The sequence below is a fragment of the Tyto alba genome, unplaced genomic scaffold, assembly GCF_018691265.1.
Source record: "Tyto alba isolate M040663 unplaced genomic scaffold, T.alba_DEE_v4.0 Super-Scaffold_46, whole genome shotgun sequence".
Taxonomy (NCBI): domain Eukaryota; kingdom Metazoa; phylum Chordata; class Aves; order Strigiformes; family Tytonidae; genus Tyto; species Tyto alba.
In genome coordinates, this window is record NW_024881322.1 from 18317934 (window position 1) to 18338355 (window position 20422).

Below are 20422 nucleotides of genomic sequence, written 5' to 3' on the forward strand. Positions count from 1 at the left end.
AGGAACCTTCTTTTTGTTATGCAGTATTATAGCACTTCGTACAAAAAGCCCTTGTCCAGGACTAGAGAAGCTTTTTAATACAAGCGATAAATCATAATAATAATGCAGAAGAGAAAAACTACTTTGGTCATGATCATAACATGTCCCCTTCTTTATCCTGCTAATATTAAAGTCAATAGCAAAGCCATATTGACTTCAGATGGTGTAAGATTAAGCCTTACAGCATTATTATTCCATATAATTTTGAAATTTTTTGTTTTAAAATGTCTTCAGCATAAAGAAATACCTTAGCTTTAAATAAATACACACTCACAGGCTGAACTGACAATGATACAGATATAGATACACCCATAAGATGAATATAAGTGGTTTGTATGTAAATATACCTTTTATATATATAGATATTTTTAGATATTTTTTTTTTTACTGTGACTACTAAGGTGATGCAGGCACTATGTTTGACACTAGATTCATATGCCTGTAAATCTCAGCACTCCTGTCAAGATTAGTTTTATTATCTAAGTGAACAATAATTTAAAAGAAATAGCATTTTATTGAACTCCTGCTTAAATCCCAGCAACTTCAGATAAAGACATTCAGCCTTGGCATGACATGACTTGAGAACTGAAACTGCAAGTTCCTCAGCAACTGCCATCTACTTTCATCTGTGTAATGCTCAAAGCCACACTGTATGCTTATACTAAGTTCAGACGAAATTAATGAGTTTTTAAAGAAAAGTAGCTGCAACGAAAAATCTTAAATATCATTTTAAAACTGTAATTTAATACAAATTCATTACATCAACCTCTGTGTATGCAGAGGTTCTATTTAATTTTCATTAAATAATATAATACATTTTTGTCAAATATAATTTGACACTAGTAATTCCTTTTTTATTATGTGTCTTATATAAAATTGATAGCCTAGTATTTCATACAAAGACTGCAGGCTGCTCAGTTCCAGCTGCTTACACTTAAGCACCCACTGGATGGCAGTCACATACAATTTTGAAAATAATTTAGCTTCATCCTTTAACTCGCTGACTTAAAAAGAAATTCTAGGTTAAATGCCTCTAGAAAAAAAAAAAAGTTTTATTTTATTAGCTAATGCTAGTTTAGAACAAAGACTAAAAATAAAATCAGGCAGACAGAAATCTCACTGGTGCTTCAGTGTTGGCTCATGGTGCACCGTTCCATTGCTGGTGAGCAGGGCAAAGCTCCAAGCTGGCTGTGGAAAGCAATGGGGGCCTCCCCATGGGACAGGGGGTGCCAGAAAGAGAAATGCTTGCCCCTACCCATGGCAACAAGCATTAACAGTTTTTAAATGGAGATTTATTCCAACCAGAAATCAAAACAACCCCAAACTTGAAACAGTCGTTAAACCCTTAAAACAACTCATAGCTGAACCCATTCTGAAATCTGTCCTTGACTTCAGTGGGATCTGGAAAATGTGTGAGAGTAGGTAGGTTCAGTTATTGATACAAGAGGTCAGTTTAAACTAATAATCCTAAGCAGTAAACTGGCTGTATCTGTTAGAGACTGCAATGTAATACAGTGTTAGTCCCCTTGTTACCATCCCTGGCTCCCACAGGCAGAAGCACCTTTTGCCTCTGCACCGTGATGCTGTGCCATGCTGAAAGGGAGATACAAACACTGGAAGGACTTTTTTTTTTAAAAAATCTGGCCAAGATCACCACTAACTAAACTGTTCCAAGGTGAGGGGAATAGAGAACACACCAGTTTGTACCTTTGACTCCTTTTTGGCTGCACCAGAAACCTGCATAGTTTCACCAGTAGCATGCCCTGAACACCCTGCAACAGCTTCTCTCCTTGAGCTTTGCCACAGAATTCCCACTGGAGGACTCCAAGCATGCAGGGATGCAGATGGCTCCACCTCTGCCTCCCCACTGTACTTGCATAAGGATTTCCCAGAGAAATCAGAAAAAAAGGGGGAAGAGGGCAAGAACAATGGTTCCCTGCCCTTTGCTCCTCTGCCAAAACACTGACACCATCCCCATTTCCAGGGAAGTGAAATCTATGATTATACACCAGTTTGAGGGATTTGGTGAAATACTGTATCATTATTTTGGGTTCATAGTCATAGTGTAATGCTACATCTGTACTTATTTTGAATGTGTCTTCCATTATCTATTACTGCCAGGAAAGAAGAAGTTGGAAAATTGTGTCTGCCAGAACAAGATGAGGTTTGCAATGATATTTGGTTCATGAAGGATTTTCCACCTTGGCCTCAGAAGAACTTCTTAACAAATATAGTGTGTTTGGTTACCTGAACTGCAAAACCTCAGTTTTGGGTGATGGGGTGATATATTAGATATTCTGGGCCCAAACTACAGAGCAGCTTAAAAATAAAAACCTAGACTTCAAAGCTGTTGTTGTACTGTATGGACAGAAGGCAGCCTTGCAAGGAACCTGTATTGCAAAGAAAAAAACTATAGCTTTACGTAGCTAATATACTGAGTCTCTTTTAGTCAATTATGGAACAGCCCTTCCACATCCTTAACACTGCTGAAGACAAAGGGAGTTTTGCCACACCTCAGCTGGCAGAATTTGATATTCTGTACTTGTGCATGTAAATTCTCACAGTAATTCATAATCTATATTGACTTTTCATTTTCAGATATGTCTTGCAGACACAATTAGCATTCTCAGGTAGAGGCAGCCTGTAAATTAGGCAGGGATGACTTTTTTATTACTTATTCCTAATAGTTACTCTGATAATGGACACCTGGACCATGACTACAACTCTAGGGTACTCACAATATGTTGATAAACGAAATGATAGATTGATAATAATTATTATGATTTATTAGTATCTTATCAGATTAGTGATGATCTGATCAACCCCACTGCTCAAATTCCAAGTCACAATAACAAGAAATGTTTAAACATTGCTCCAGATTGATTTTGGAAGAGGAGGAACTTAAATGTTGATGATGCTGACAAATACCAATGTATGTGGCAGTACACCAGATTATTTTATCAGAGTTACTTCAGCGTGTTTTAAGTCATACATATAAAAGGAAAACCTAGAAGATGAATCCTATGCAAACAGAACGTAACAGAAATAATTCCACTGCAGGCAAAGACATTACATGAGGTTAAAGTCTTAGTAGTATGAGAGGCTGGAGATTCGGGGTTTTGTGGATCAGTCTTTTCACCAATCTTTTCCTGCTGATATGCCTCTCTAAAGTCTATACCTTCAGTTTAATAACTATACTGGTAAATACCATGACAGCTCTGAGCCATTCCTATTTGTCTTCTGAAATAAGAAGGGAATATGTTTTTCACCTGATATAGCTGGAGCTCCCACTGACAATGGGTCTGACACTGGTGATGTTGGATGCTGGAACAGATTTCCCTTCTGCCAGGGAAATCAACAATAAGCACTTAACTGGAGTTTGTACTTTGTAGGAGCTGCTATGGTTAAGGTTGAGATCTGTTTTGTATTTTAACTCTTCGTATTCACTTGACTACACCCTTTCAAAAATAACTCGTTTCACTCTAATTTCAGGTAAAATATGTATTGCTACTGTTTATCAAAAATCTAAGAAAAGCTGTTCAAGATACTCTGAACAAACTGAAACTTACTAGTTTCCGAATAAGAAGATGGAACTATGTTCTTCCATATATTCAGCTCAAAACTCTGCAGTTTAAAATTGGGAGATAGCCAGTATTCATGCTAAGAAACATTCATGGCCACATTTAAATAATTGGTGTGAAAAATAGTTATGATTAATTAAAAATAATTTCTGAACATGAGTATTTACTAGACCTCCTTTGTCATCTGCAGATAATATTTTCCCTCTCTCTCTGTTATGTATACACACTTCTCTTGATGGGGTTTTATGGGGCACTACAAGAAAGACAAGACCCCTCTCTTCCAGTTATGATTGCCTCTGCAGATTCATGTTTATGACATCTGTAGGCTTTCCAAGTACATGAGCTCACATTATTACAGGATATTAGGGGATTCAGCCCTTCAGTTCTACACTATCCACCATTCCTTTACTTTTAACCACTGAACTGAATGTTTGCATTATCATTAAAGCAAACTAATCCAAGATAATAATATTTTGAAATTTAAAATTAGTCATATGGCAAAAAGATATGTGAAAAAATAGTATGCCCTTTAGTGTTGCAGTTTCTCCAGAATTTCTTTTGCAGTCTGGTATACCTCGCAAAGTCTTAAATCACATATATGAGTTTCTATCCTTTTTTGTGCCAAGGTAAGGCCAGAATAAAATAAACAATTGTTGTTCTGCCCTCTTTAAGCCTGTGTAATAAACTCCTAAAGTTGAGAAAATAAATAACAGCATAGACAAAAATTCATCCCTATTATCTTTATGAAATGTGAACATCAAAAATTTATTGAGCTGTATTGAACTATCTTAATAGTGCTATGACTAAGCATAGGCAATTTATTTTATTCGTCTCTCTTCACATTTTTCTGTTAAATAGTTAAAAACGTGAAAAAATATTCTGATATAATGCGATAGTTGTGTCATATCACGGATAATATGAGTTTCCTATAGATTAAACTATTTACCTAAATTGATTACTCTTAAATTTATTTCTTACGTTTCACTAAGTGTCATCACAATTAAAATGAACAACATTTTAAACAAGAAAACAATAAACATTAAGTGCAAAAAATGTATGGTTTATTAATTTATTAATTTTCTGAGACAAAAAGAGAATGCCCAACACCTATATTAGTTTCAGCTTCTCAGCTATGTAAATCTAGCTTTAGCAGTAATATAGGTCCCAAATGGAAATATTCCTTTAAAATAATAAGCTGTTTTAATGTTGATGTTGATGCTGTTGTTATTTTTAGCAATTATATTGAAGCACACAAACAAGAGCTGGAGTGATTCTACAGCAACCAAAACAAACCAATGTCCAGTATTCATATTTTCCAGGCCTTGGGATCTGTGAAGATGGCAGATATAGAATGAAGGGTATTAACTGTTATTTTCCTTTTATTAAAATGAAAGCAGATCATATCAGACAGAGTTGCAAGTGGTGGCTTAAACCACATAAAGTAGACTTGATTCAGTAGTACTGTAAGAAGTCAGATCAGTTCAAAATACTCATAAAGTCTTTTCTCTTTCCCCAGCTTGATCACTATCCTCCAACAAGTTACAGCCTGCCAACATCATCTGACATTCAGTTCAATTCCCCAAAGGCACTATTCCTGGGAAAAGTTATAGGTAAGATTGCATTTCATACCTGGTTATTTTATTAGCTGTGTACTGAAAACCATAAGCACACAGGACAACAATGTGTGTCATGTTTGCAGCAGTACACTTGCTGTACCCGTCATTCTTGACTGAAAGTGGTGATATTGGAGTTATACGTAAAGGAAGGGTTATGTTCACCTTGTCACATTGGCTGATATGCACACAAATAAGTGATTATCTGCCCAGTGCATGTTAAAAACCACATTACAGGTAAAGACATACTTGCAAAGTCATATTTATGAAGTTTCATTACCCTCTCAGTGTCAGGTGGAGGGAATACAAGGTAATCATTGAGAACACTATTTCTATGAGGAAATACTGAAGTTATTTTAAATATTATCATTCGCTGTGAAGTTGTCGTATGCTTTGTATAATGCCTTTATCCATGCAGTTGGCCTTCTTATCCCAGTGCATCCTCTTGTGTCAAAACTGACCCTCATCACTCTGGCAAAACTGTCTCACAGTTAGTGCCACCAGTGAGGTCCTTTGGAAGTCTGTAGCACCTAGAGCAATGCTCATCTGTACATTTTCCATCCATTTTACGGACCTCATCGTAATTTCCCAGGGCAGCAGCTTCCCAACCAGCTCCTCCACTGAGTGAAAGAGGCAACACAGGTGCATCTTAAACAGCCTTGGCCTCACTTTTAGGCCATCCTACATTCTATTTCTTGATTTTACTGCTACTGGCATCTTCTATGAATTTCAGGAGTTATGACTTCAGGAGTCAATTACTTCCTGGCATTTATTACCTTTTAAGGAGGGCTTTTTTCCCCTTTTCAGAGATAAGGGGGGAATTAATATTATTTCCTCTAAGTGGTTTGTACAAGGATGTGGTTGCTTGAACTGCAGTGAAGGGTTTAATCCAGAAAACAGAAAATTTTTCTGTGTTTAGTAGTATAAGGCAGTAATCTGTGAACCCCATGCACTGATTATTTGAAGTGGAAAAGCAGTTGACCACATAGCTAATGTGACTTTTTGAAGATACACATTTCCATTTGTTTCATTTTTAAAATATAATGTGTTGAACTTATATATATATATAACTGTGTGAATTAGGAAATTAAAAGCCTTTAAAATGGTTGGCTAGCAAGAGCGACATGAACTATTTTCTGGTACTCTCCAAGTCAGTTGTGTGGATAGTACAAAAGACGATGAGGTCTGATTTTGGTGAGTCTCTGGAAAGTGGGTGCATTCCCACCTCAGCAAGCTGAATTAGGGCAGCTGGACCTGAGCCAGCCCTCTGCCTCGGCCGGGCTGCTGTGGCCTCTTCACTCATTAACTTAGAGTGAGGAGATGGAGGACTTGAGCATGCAGCAGCTGGAGCAACTCTGCCGGCAAGGAATGGGGCTTGGCTCTCACCTGCTGGGTGATGGTGAGCCGAAACACCAGCTGAAGGGTGTTGCAGGGTCCATCTCCTAGAATGGATTCATTTCCAGAGAGGCTCTGTTGCCTTTGATACGGCAGCTTTCTGTAAAAGTTCACGTGACCGAGAAACTATTGCGATATGGCAGTACTGCCTCCCAAGCTCAGCCCTGTGAATAAGCTGAACTTTTTTGAATGGTTGTTTGAATCAAGCTAAAAACAGCTCTTTTCCGGCCATTCTAATCAGGCAATCCTTTGAAGGAGGCTGAGCAAGGAGTGTGTGAGAAAGAAGATGCAGTTAAGCGTACAACAGAGAAAAGACTGCAGCATAATAGGGAAATAAGAGTGAAGGGAAAGAAAAGGACAACTCCTAAAACACAGAAGAAAACGATGCACTGTATACTGTGGTGTGAAAAGAAAAAAAAAAAAAAAAAATATATATATAGAAGAAACATAAAATGAAAGAGAAAACAAGAAATACTCTTTACACTATACTCATTTAAAATACCCTGAGAGCAGACAGACTTCTGCAAGGAAATCGCTTCTTATTCCTTTGAATTGCTGAGCTAGCAAGTGAACTAGCAACATAGTCATGTAACTGCATAGATGGAACCATGACATAGATAGAAGGTTTAATCTTTGCACTGGTTCCTTCTGAGCTGAATTTTTAAGCAGTTTCATAGCACTACGAAGTCAAAGTCCACCCAGCTGTCTCCCACTTAACTCCATGCTCAAGTGCTGGTTTCTTTGCTGCGTTTAAATGCTCACATTCTGAAATATTTTTTAAGTGTTCATGGAGAATAAAAGGGGCTGCAAGAACTAGGCAGCTCAGAGAGTCCATGATATGACTCTTCATGTCTAGAATATTTGTTTCAATATTAGCTGTGACTGAAAGGCACGATAAACATCCCAGAGGTCTAAATAAAGTCAATTATCAAACCAGTTCTGTTCCTACAGATCTAAACCCACAGCACCTCACATGTGCCTCTTTTGTATCATGTATGCTGTTGAAAATAGAGTTTTCACTCTTGTCTGACTGTCTCAATTGGATTCTACCAAATGACAAATTAATCTTGGTAACCGAACAACATCTGTTTTCTGCTTGCTAATATCAAAAGCTTGTTCATAGGACTCACTGGACTTTTTCAGAATAAAGACATATAAAAAGAAAAAAATATCATAGATCAGTGAATACAATTTGATTTTTGTTTTAAATAACTGGAAACTTACAATTTATGTTCCTTTCACCTTTTATAAATATGGATCAAGTCTAGAAGTTGAAAGAGTAAACATAGTCTTGATAATATCCGTCACATAAATACATATGGTACGGTTTGTCATCAGGAAGCATGAAGCAATCACATCTATCACTGATGCCCACTTTCAGCTCCTCTACTACCTTAAAGATTGGGCACATGAAAAGGTCTTGGGATACCCTGAAGGACTGATTTGTGAGTAGGTTATATTTCTGTTTTCCTGTGCTACTCGATTTTAAGCCTCAGACAACCGTTTCTGAAAATGATATTTGTCATCCATTCTGTGCATTTGTTATATATTGTACGTCTCTGGGATTGAATGGTTCATGTTTTAACGGCATAGGGTTATATTAGCAGATTGGGAATATGATTCTTTTGCTTCCTTTTCTCTGTTTATTTTACTGTCTTTGTAAAATAGGATATTTTATTCAACAAAAGAGTAAATCAGTACTAAAGAAACAAAAAAACCCTTTTCTTCTTTCTGCCAAAGAAAAATTAAAGTTCTCTGCAGAGGCGTGGATTTCCTGATGTAAAATTGTTGTGTAACTGGCCATGTCTATTGATCAGCTTTACTGTGCAACTCTCAGAGTAATGCTGAATGAGGGAAGAACACAGTTAACAGAGTTACACAAGTGCATCAGTTTGAAGGTCAAAGTAGAGGCAGAATCCAATATCTTTAAAGCTTCTGATTGTCACACCATACAGGCTAGGCATATTTCAGTGGCCTAGAGGAATTATCACCAATAGAAGATCTGGATACATATATCAAATTACAATTCGTACCCACCTGTAATTACATTCTCTACGTTGGCAATATGAGAATAACCTCCTATTTCACTGCTAGTCTGTCATCAGTTGCATTCAGTTTCTGTTGTTCCTATACTATGCAAATCTTATTTGTCATCAAAAATGAAAGCAAGGCCCTATTTGTAAAGACAGATGGGTTTTTGAAGAGCACTCTGGAATCATCTTAGTAAGAAACTGATCTTCTGCCTGTCTTATTTCCATTTTTATTAGGGTTATTTGCATAGGAGCGGCCTTTTCTGCCACAGCTGTGCTTGCTGTGATAGTTCATCTGCTGCCAGTCAGAAATGATCGCTTGTACAACACCTATCATGACACAACACCACTCTCTACGCTAGGTGTTACAAGGATATAACTGATTAATAAAATTGTGATGAAGTGACTCCATGCCTCATAACTGTTCATAATATTTTCTGTAATGCAGGAGGGTCACATCAGAAAAAAACAAATAGAAAAAAAATTAAATTGCATTTGTAATTGGGTAGCATTTCTTCTTTAAGTTGAGGTGTTTTCTTCTTCTCTGAAATGATTTCCAGAAAACACAGTTGTTCATTGGCTTGAAAAACACTACTATAAAATATTTTTAGCCTTCTGGGAAACTTGAGGTAAAGGCATTCAGTATATAATTCTTACTCAGGTAAAATGGATTATGATTTGAGGTGTGAAATAAAGCTGAAGACAATGAATGGTAAATTGTATTTCACATGAGTGTGTAATAATAAAAATAATAGCACTAGAGAAATGCAGGATTATAAAAAAGATAGAAGGGAATTGTTAATATTTCAAGGAAGTTCTTTAATCTGTTATTTAAACATACTTAGGCTTTGATGGCTGACACAGACAAGGAAAGAGGGAAAATCTGGCTATCTGGATGACCAGCTATGAAGAGCAATAATAAGTAGGCAGTGTGATAGGAAGTGTTGTACATCACAGATCAGATCTGAATAGACATTATCATTTAGGCTGCAATTTGAGACTTACTACTGAGGTAGAATAAAGCAGAGGTTTGACTTTTCCCACTAAGCATAGTGGGTTTGGACACATTATTCAAGTCTGTCTTCACATTCTTTTTGAAGACCTACACCAATTTCCATTAGGTGAAGTTGCTACATAGGGAACTGATGTCACAGTCTGCACTTTATTACTGAAAGTCAAGTATTTTGTTTAGGTTTTAATATGCATTTATGAAGAATTTGCTACACATAATTAAACATGATTTTGTAAAAGTATCATTCTGAAATTTGAGAGTTTCCTAATAGGATATTTGATTGAGCACAGAAACACTGAGATCAGACAAGAGTTGCTCTTAAGCAAGTGGCAGGGAAGTAAAGGAAATGAGCTCTTTGTCTGTTTTGCATTTCCACCAACCACTCCAAAACAGATTATATCATTTCAAAAATACTTGAATATCCACTTGGAAACAATCAACATAATGCAAGTCACCTATCACACAGATTATCAATTTCAGAACTGACAGCTGCCCCTGCAGGTAATCTCTGTAGGCTCCATTTATACCTCTCCCTCACCCTAGTGCTCTTCAGATAATTCCAATAAAAGTGGCAAAAAGGAATACACCTTTCAGTTCTGCCTTCTTTCTTACAAAAGCAGTTGATGTCACACTAAGGACAGGTCGTGGAAATCAACCCCAGGGGCCTGGAGTCTTTTTTCAAAAGGAGCTTTCCTCGAGAAGAAAAGGTACAAGGTCTGTTTCTAGATGTGCTATTTCCCTCATGTCAATGAAAGGATTTTTTTATTGTTCCCTGGCTGAAATTTCTCTGTTTCTTTACCAGTGTGTGTGGTGAAAATAAAAACTGGTCAGAAGACATTTCTTTAGATTCACAGTGGCATTCACTGCCTTGAACTGATGGAAAGTAAGACTAGCTTACATCTAACCAAGTATTTAGTTTTAAGTGTTCGGAGGAAAGAACATAGGAAAACTTCACAAAAAGTAGGAGATATATGATATTGCTTAAATGGCTTCAGTAAGGTACAGAAATGGGAACCGCTTTTTTCTTGCGTGGCATCTCTCCGCAAATAGATGCTGAATCATAGGAGGCAAAAGTTCAAAATCCTTTGAACTACCAGCAGGGACAACAGCATTTTTTCTAAGAAGTAATCATTCTTTTCTACCAAATAAGATACTTAACATTAACAAGTCTGTCAGTTTAATGTTTCAATGCTTCTAGCTGAATAACAGAAATTACCTACAATGTAAGTCATCCTACCAAAAACGTCATACACATTCAAGACCAGATTCAATGTCTATGTTTCCACACAACTGCAGAGGTTTAAAACTTGGAGGGTTCATTTCATGCCAAAGGATCAATATCTCATCTCCTTGAGAACATTTACCATCATTGAAAAAGGGGTTTTGATAGCCTTGGTAAAAAATTCTTTAAGGACATATGTGTTGTCATCACTGGGGCTCAGTTTGGGTATGCTGCACGACGTTGACATAATCTGATATGAAGTTAATGTTAATCAAAGAAATCACCAAACCAAATACTAGTTTAGAATTAGGTCTCTGATACTGAAAGGTACTTGGCTCAACTCTTACATTTGGATTTTAGCAGATAATGCAGAACTGTAAATAGATTATGAATAATCTAAACAAGTTCTTCTACTACACATATTTGACATTTATCTATTACTACCTCATGACCATAACAAGGTGCTAACCTCATTATATATATTAGTAGTGTGGCAGTCAGGGATCCGCAGCCTAAATTTCTCCGTGGCTCTCCGTTTTGCAGTGCAGACAGATAATGTCTAGAGTGCAGGGCACCCTAGCCTACCTTCACTGATAATGAGCAGAAAATAACAAGCATGCAGTAAATTCATCCACTAACCTACTTCAAAGTAAGTGCCTGCTTCTTCATTTGTGAGCACCAGCATTAGCATTCAGTATCGTAATCTGAGGGAGAATGCATATGTATACTGTCATATTAGAAGCCCTCCTGCTACAGTAGTAGTTGAATATTAAAGATGTACTTTCCCCTGCATGAGTCACACACGAATTGTCATACAAAAATATAACAACTGGACAATTTTTTTTTCTCCTCCTCTTCCTGTATAATAGCATCAGTCTGGTTAAAACTCTGGGATTTAATATTGCTTATCTCTCCGACCTCAGGTCTGTCTATCTGTCCATATCTCGCTCTTTGAAGCATTTCTGGTAATGTTTCAAGTGAATTTTATCTTTTGTTTGAGAACTGAAATGAAGAAGAGAAGACAAGAATATCTATTGGTGCTGTTTTCCTCTCAGTACCCGTCCTGCATCTGCTTTGCATTTTTCAGAGTATTGTGGGATTTGGCTGCTGTGACAGTGGCCAGCTGGCAGCTCCAAAGAGGCAGAAGGTAGACCCCAGACAAGCTGGACTAAATTAGATGCTGTGGTAATCTCAGTAGTCATGCGTATAGAGCCAGCTCTGCTCTTCCAAAAATTAGCTGTAGTCGTATTCTCTCATTAACTTTTCACTCCCACCCTTCAGGTCAATCTTCATCTCTCAGCCCCTATCTCATACTTTATAGCTGGCAGCTGCCCTTTCATTTGCTTATTGTAATATTTTCTCTAAAAAGACTTCAGTGATAACTAGTCTTCAAAACTTCTATGCTCCAGAAGCTCAACTACTTTTTTTTTTTTTTAGCTCATGCTCTTCTAGCACGTATTCCAGCCTGTAACAGGATGCAAGAGTCTCCCAGTTTCTAAATTACAAAGTTATTTTCTTTTATGCTTTAAGATGTCTCAGAAAATTGCTTCATATAAATCATTGTACAGAATCTTATGGCAAAAATAATTCCATTGCTTTACAGTTCTTTCCAAAGTATGCATCTATTGGCTATGAAAAAGAGAAAAAAAAAAAAAGAGATTGTAAAGACATTTAATTTAGTTAGTGCCATTTTGAACAGAGTATTTGCACAAGTCTTATCTGACATTCAAAACCATGTTATAACACAATTTAAAAGTAATGGAATAAAATGAAAAAATAAACTTCAATAATTAGAGTGGCCTTTTCCTAACTTCTGTATTTTATTAAGGTAGCATGTCGTAGTCATACAACTTTTCCCTACCACAGGAATAGAAGAACAATTTCACCTGTACTGTGTTATATCTAGTACTAATTTATTTCAAATGCAGCTGCTTTAAAGAGTCAAAGAGGGGAACTGAACATGACAAGATCATCAAGGGCATAAATAAAACATGTTGTTGGTCCTATAAAATTATAATGGCATAGATAGCAAAATATGAGAGCTGAGAGTACCTTCAAGACTTGTAAATAATAAAACAAAGTGTTATACAATCTGAAAATTGAAAGTCAAATGTATATCTGAAATGGAAAATGAGTGCATGTTACAATTTTCCTCCAAATATATTCAAAGGAAAAATCAAAAATCAGAATAGATCTCCCCTAAAATAATAGGAAGACAGAACTGACAAAAAATTCTTTACTAAGCCAAGGCACAAGACTTTAAATTTTACATTATTTTACCTATCATAGGCAGAGATTGCCTATGGCTCCAGACAGAAGATATTCAAAAATAATGTAAATATGCACCCATACTTCAATCAGAAACAGATGTAGAAATACCCATTCTGGCCAGATCATTTTAGCTGAGTGTGCAAATTATCTACATGACATTCCTTGTAAGGACAGGTAAAGAAATTGTGTCTAATTCAAAACTCACTCGTTTGACAACTGAAAAATACCTCAGGTTTTATCTGACGCTTGTTTCACTTAGGAAAGTGAAGGCAGTGGGGGAAAAAATCAGAACAAAACAACTCACAGCCTGACAAAAATATTGCAATTAAAACTTTCATCTTTGGTCAGATGAATAATAATCTTTCTAAGAGATTGTGTGCCTCTGACTCTGAGGTCCTATTCAGAAAGATTATCGGGCAGACAAGAGAAGTGACTTGTGTCCCTCTTTTTGGAAGATCACTGGGATTGAGTCAACCCTCTCCCTCAACAGCTATCCTAATTTTCGCTCCTATCAGTAATAATTTGAAGTTGTCCATGTCCTCTTCTGATCTACAATGGCCAGAAGCACCAGAGGTTTCCGAGAGCCTGGAGAAAGTTTGGCCAGGTTGCTGGAGAACCTGGGAAGGGCAAGGGATGTGAGAGTTGCTGGGGTGTGAACTAGATAGGAATTTCATGGTATGTGCTACTGTTCCTGAAATAATAAACTCCGTAAGGAGAGTAGGACCGTTGTCCCCAGCAAAGTGCTGCATTAATGCTCCTTTGCATGTCGGGGCTCAGACCTACCTTAGGTCTGGATGGCTCTCATGCTCTCAGAGAAGTCTGGAACTTTCTGTTCGGATAGGTTTTAAGCTGTACAGTTTTGCAGGATGAAACTTATCTCAGTTGAAATGCTCAACACAAAATCTTTGCACTAATAAACTCTTTTAATCCACAGCCTTAAGTAGACCTTATATAAAATGTAGTCGATACTATGCTGTTGTTCTTTGCACAAGAAGTCACCGGTTCTGAAAAGTATAATCAAGACAGTAAAATAAAGTAAACATGTTACACAAAAAATATTAAGTAATGAATAAATGTGAACATAAGATAATCTTTTTTTAGGTACTTTAAATAGAACTATAAATTCATAGGCTAAATTATTCATGGTGAATAATTTACTTAAATCCAACTATCACAAAAAAAAAAAAAAAAAAAAAAGGAAGGAAATAAAATATGGGAAGATAATTTAACATTTTCCTGTTAAGCCAGAACTCTCATTATTTAACTTACAGAACCCAAACCTGACTGATGTCATATTTTTAAGAGTTTCTGCCCAGCAAATTTTAAAGCTATATATATACATTCTTTAAATAAGCCCTTTCTGATAGGTACAGTAATGTATTCTCCATCTGCATATTTCAGGGAACATTTAAAACACTATTAGTTGCCATGGAGAAGGAACTCATTCAAAAGATTGCTCATGTCATTTCCAGTGGCTTAATTTACATTCGTGCTGTAAATAACAACAGGCATTGTAGTTGCATCAGTGACCTCACGTAAAACTTGCCACAGCAATAGAGCTGTGATACCACTCCACATGGACTGGTTGTCCCTGACTGTTTGTGTGGTATTAAGGTGTGCTTACAAGGAAGACACTCGGAATCGGTCACCCCAAACCCATCATTGCTTCTTGCTGCATCTCAGATAGTCACCAGTAAAAAGCTACAAACATACATTTTATTTAGGTTTTTGCACCACTTATGTTTTTCATGTGCTGTTTCATATATGGTGAAACATATTTTAGATAAATTTCAGACCAGCACATTTTCAAGCTGAAACATAGCAGTCAGTCACCAAGGGGGGAAGGCAGGATCTTGCCTCTCGTTGAAGGCAGGAGTTGTGTACTAACCAGTAAGATACAGGAGGTCTAGTCTAACAAGTATGCCTTTATATACCTAAGGAAATAAAACAAATTGTTTTAATTTAATAATTTGCATTGTTTTCTGCATCAGAAATAAGAGAATTATTTTTTATATACCTAAGGAAATTAAACAAATTGTTTTAATTTAATAATTTGCATTGTTTTCTGCATCAGAAATAATATAATTATTTTTGGAGGGAAAGATGGAAGCCCTCACAAACCTTCAATGGGTACATTACCATAACAGCTAAAATTTGTCACCAATATCCAGGGATGATCTAAACTCACCTGAAAAGGCATGTAAGATGAAAAATACTCCTGATTCTGTGCTGGAAACTCTCTTTGATGGTGTGTTATTTGATGGAGGTTTTTAAATGGTTCTGCCATGTCTTTCTTTTTTTTTTTTTTTTTTTTTTTACTTAAAATATGGTATCTTATTTGAATGTTTTATAAAAATTTTAGCAGTTTCAAGAACATAGTACTGTGTAGTAATAGTATAGTGCAGTATAGTACTAGGGATAGCATTGTTTTAAAATAGCTTCCTGAATTGGATTCAAGGGTTTTCTGCAGCACAGTCAGTATCACTAATGGCTCCTCGTGTTGCAATTTGGTTGTTTATTCTGATATTATATCTGACATATTAGTAGCCGTGTTATGCCATTGACCATGACAGTTACTGATCCTTAGATTTAGATGCCATAATAAAATTCTATTTAATGTGCTGTACAGTGGCTAGTTCATAAACACTTCATTTAAATACTACAGGAATAAACTCACATTTTTGCAACTTTTTTTTTTAGAGAAGCATGTTTCCTCTACCATAAATGTAAAAAACTTTCTAAAAATCTCTCCTTTATGACTACATGAACATACAAGTCTCTCTCAGTGATTCTCAGCTAATGAAATATCAGGGTTGTAGTCCACTTGCAAATGAAGCAGTTGAGTAAGGTTACAGTCAAGCTCCCACCAAAAGCTAATATTTTTATTTTATTCAGTCTGATAGCAAGATAACATACACTGTCACTAGTTTTGTTACTCCTTCATATTTTTTGTTTTCATCAGAGAGTGTTCAGAATTTTAACAGTTGTCCCTGTTCTTTTTTTTTTGAGAGATTGTCAGTTGCCTCATTGCTACATGAAAATGCTTGTTGATCAGCAAAATTGTCTCCTGGCCCTTCTTACCAGTTGCAAGATTCAAACTGTGTAAAGGTTTCACTGTACACAGTTCTTAAAAAATGTCCAGGGATAGAAAATTATTTGTCAAGTGTCAGAAAAATCTAATTGTTTAAAATACTCAAGCTAGAATGACATACACACACAAATAGCTTTTTCTTTTAGAATAATTTGGAAAAGATTTATTGAGTTGTAGATGATGAGACACCTCAGAAATACAGATAGTGTGAGACATCTTCAGGGAAAAACACTATTACAATTGCTCGTGTAATTCATCAAGCTGTCATATCTCTCTCAGCCAAATTTGAGCTGAAGTCTGTTTAGCACTATGAAAATATGCACTTTCTTCACTCAGTAAATACTCACTTAATATAGAATTAACATAACTGCCAGCATCCTTTGGCTAATGGAAACCTCTAGATGGTTCTACATTTTTGTGGGATTCTTTGCGAGACATTTAATAACATTACAAATGAAGATGGGAACAGTCTACTATTTCTGCATTAATTAGACCAGAGTTTAGTCTTTCCATTTTTCATAGATAACATCTTGAGTTTCTCCCAAGATTTAAACATAGACAAAAAGATGCATTTAAGAATATGGTAGTCAAGTTTGTCTTCCTGGCATCATAGGATGAGAGTTGGAGATTATAAAGGACATACAAAGGCTAAGGAGCTCTTTAATAATTCATCCCTTATTTATGAAAAGAGTATATGGAGCATATGGGAAAGAACAGCAGTGTATCAGTGGCTAAAAGTGATCTGAGTCTAGAAGAAGTATAGAAGCCTGGTGACTGGAAAAACTATGGGAAAAATAGAGGGACACAAGCTTCAAATACAGCTTCTGAAACCATTTTATTTTCTCTTACACAAATCCAAACATTACTTATTTTTTATCATTTAGTAAGACTACTCGAACAGTTAAGCACTTTCCTTTTCTATTTCTCAATGAAATAAAAAAGAACAAAAATGTTCAAAAGCTTTATAAGCCATAACAAGTCTTGGAGCAGCAGTGCAGGATAAGGAACTAGAACCATTCTCAGAAGACTGTAATGTATATTTTTAAATTTAAGTTGATTGCCTAATTTTCTCTTTATCATTTTCCCCATTAAATCCTTTGAAGAAGCTTCTTGGGAGAGCATAAATGGCTACTAGAAAATGTCAAATGGCAATTTAACACTTGCTAAACTATGTCCCTATTGTGATATGGGCCTTGCTCTCCCAATTATTAGTTAACCCATACCAAAACACCATTAATTAACCCCAAATGCACTGTGACACTTCTGTAGATAATGTTTAATACTGAAGGTAATATACAGGTGCTGTTATGTAAATATACTTCAGTGTCTATACTAATTCTTATATACTATGTTAAATTAATAGTAGTCTGGGCATTTACTAAGATGCTTTTCTTTTTTTTTTTTTTTTTTTTTTCACTAAAGAATACAGTTTTCCCAGTAGAATAACTTTGTTTTGAGCCAAGAACATTTTTTCTAGTAGTTCACAGTGTTGTTTCTTTTGATCTCTCCAATTCAGCATAACCCAGAGGCCTGTCTGTGATTCATCTATGTGGAATATAAAAGACACGATAATAGACTGGGACACTATATTTTACTGAAAGTTTCTCAAGTATCTTTAATGTTACTCATTAGTATTAATGCTGCTCTCATGCTTTAAATATGGACAAACAGGACACTAATAAAACTTAATGCAGTGGGATCTGTGATCTGTCAGGCTTAGAAATAATCTGAATTACCCTGAGTCGTGCAAACAGGTTTTATTTTGAGTGACTTCTACAGTAGACACATTAAAATACGTCCTAAAGAGCAGTTCTGGCTTTTAGACAATACATTTTTATAGAACTTGAAGGAAGTTAATAATGCCAAAAATGTCTTTTCCAGAGCATTCAAGCAGATGCTCTTCACTCTTCTCAAATACTGCTGCAACCACTAAGGTCCTGTGAGACCCTCAAGCTGGGAGTTCTTTCCTGATGTGTTAGAATAAGAGAGTAAAGGAACTCTGTGCATTGGTACTTGTCCCTTGATCCAGATAAAACGTCTTAGATCTCTGGCATGTAATTAAAGTATTGCAAAGCACTTCTAAATGCAGGGGGGGGGGGGAGGTGTTCTTTGGTTTGTTGACTGGGTTTTGTTTTCTTTTTGTTTGTTTGGTTTGGTGTTTTTATTTGGTTTTGTTTTTTTGTTTGGGGGGTGTTGTTTTGTTTTTTTCTGGAAAGTGATACAATGAAAGAATATATAAAGGGGGACAGTTGAATATGGGTTTAGATAATCTTTAGATTATCCAACAATTTAAAAGTTTAAAAGACAAGCTGTGAAAACTCCAGACATCAATTAGAGAATTTAAAGCTATAATCCCCATGAAGTTATTTCTAATGACCAAGAATTCATGGTAAGATCTGATTAGTTTAAGTTAATTTCCCACAACATCGCATTTAAGTAGTATAAAAAGAAACTGGCAGTTGAAAGTCTCAGGTTTATTTCTCAGATTACTTTCACAGATTAGATATAGGTAGATTATTTATTCTCTGTCCATCAGCTGTTCCACCCCTAACATGGATGCTTAATTCCTTAGAGGTGCTTGTAATGCTTATTAATTTGCTGAAATAAAATGATTGCTAAAACAACTAATAGGTTAAATTTAAATACAATTTTTCTTATGCTGTTTACATAGTAGAAGTTTCTACCGAGGCTTCAATGTGTTAAAGAGGAATTCAGCACAGAGTGTCTTGTACACACTGAACAACAAAAGTAGGAAATATTTACAACAGCTACAATACAGTTTAAGTTTGGCAAAGATCTGTAAAGACCATTTTGAGGACTTGGTTCTAATGCACCCTATGTTTTGGTAAGTGATTCAGATAATAACAACTGCATTGTGTAAAGGGAACTGCTTTTCATACATATCGAGTACGGTTCTTAGTTTTAGTTGTGAAACAATTTAGAAGAAGTAATTATTCCACATTAGATCACTGTATTTGAAAAACATTTATTCCACCCATAGGAAATACCAAGTGACAGTGAGGAAAATTTTAAAAGTTTTGTAGGGGTTTTCTTTCCTACCAAAAGCTTTAGCATCATCTCCACTTGAATATTCATCTGGATGAAGCAGAGCAGACAGTCTTTTAAAGCAATGAAATTCATGACGGCAATCAAATCTCTCAAAACCCATCATGTTTCGCAGAGTGAAAGTGAGCTGGTGAAATCTCTAGGAGCCCCCTCTGCCCTAATGGCCATGCCCTTCTGTGGGGACAAGGGGTAAAGGGATATCAGCAGCGGAAACTTCAATTCACGAGGAATGGGTGGAGGGGACAGCCAGAAGGAAGGGTGGTAGGTATCCAGTTAAGCTGTATGGACACAGCTGGGTACCTACCCAGTATCACCCTCCCATCATGGTTACCACGTCACCATCATCCTGTGCCTCCCTGAAGACTAACTGTCATCTTGAAGGAAACATGAAAATCACCATTGTTCCGTGTAGAGCAGGCAGAAGAAACTGGGGTGGTTCACAGAGTGCTGCACTTCAGCAGAACTAATGGCTCTGGGTAGGATGCCTCGGTAATGATGTCGTTAGCATCATTAGCAGAGCTGGGAGGCTCTGCTAACCTGCCTTCCAATGCCTGAGCCAGCTAAGGAACCTCTGCTTGGTGCTGCTCTGTGCTGCATGGTCTGTAGTCAAGTTTTCATGACTTAGGTGGCTGACCTGCTTTCCTTTCTAGATCATTTTTTTATAAATTGTTTGTTGTTTGATCATTACATTTCAGCTCTGGGATGCACTTCTAAGCAGCAAATTGATATCAGACATTGTTTTCCTTTTGATGACAGACATTTCTTTCCTCTTTTTTAAGAGGGTAGCTTATCCATAACCTCACTTTTTTTCTGCTTGGAATATTATCATCTTGCTGTAAGACTGTCCTAGCCTATGTATTCAATAACAAAATGCAGTTACTGCATTCCTCTCACTAGCAACACTCCTATAAAATAAACAATTTTCATGAATCAGTGAAGGAAAGATTTCATGCATTGTAACTGTACCTCATCTGTGGTAAAATTTTTTGATTGTTCTTGTTTTGTTTTGCAAAGCTGGTATCCAAAAATACTAGTGGTAATTTTTCTCAAATATGTGTGTTACAAAAAGAAACGCATATAAAAACCAGTGCTTTTTCAAATA

The 20422-nt window shown here is 36.3% G+C and overlaps 1 protein-coding gene across 1 annotated transcript in view; it reads left to right on the forward strand.

Annotated features, from left to right (window-relative positions):
• The window catches only part of CNTNAP2 (contactin associated protein 2), a 1392626-nt gene that overhangs the window by 1309148 nt on the left and 63056 nt on the right, over positions 1–20422 (forward strand). Inside the window, exon 21 of the mRNA XM_042806379.1 lies at positions 5137–5230. Within this exon, the coding sequence (XP_042662313.1) occupies positions 5137–5230 (94 nt within the window). The remainder of the gene's footprint in view (positions 1–5136; positions 5231–20422) is intronic.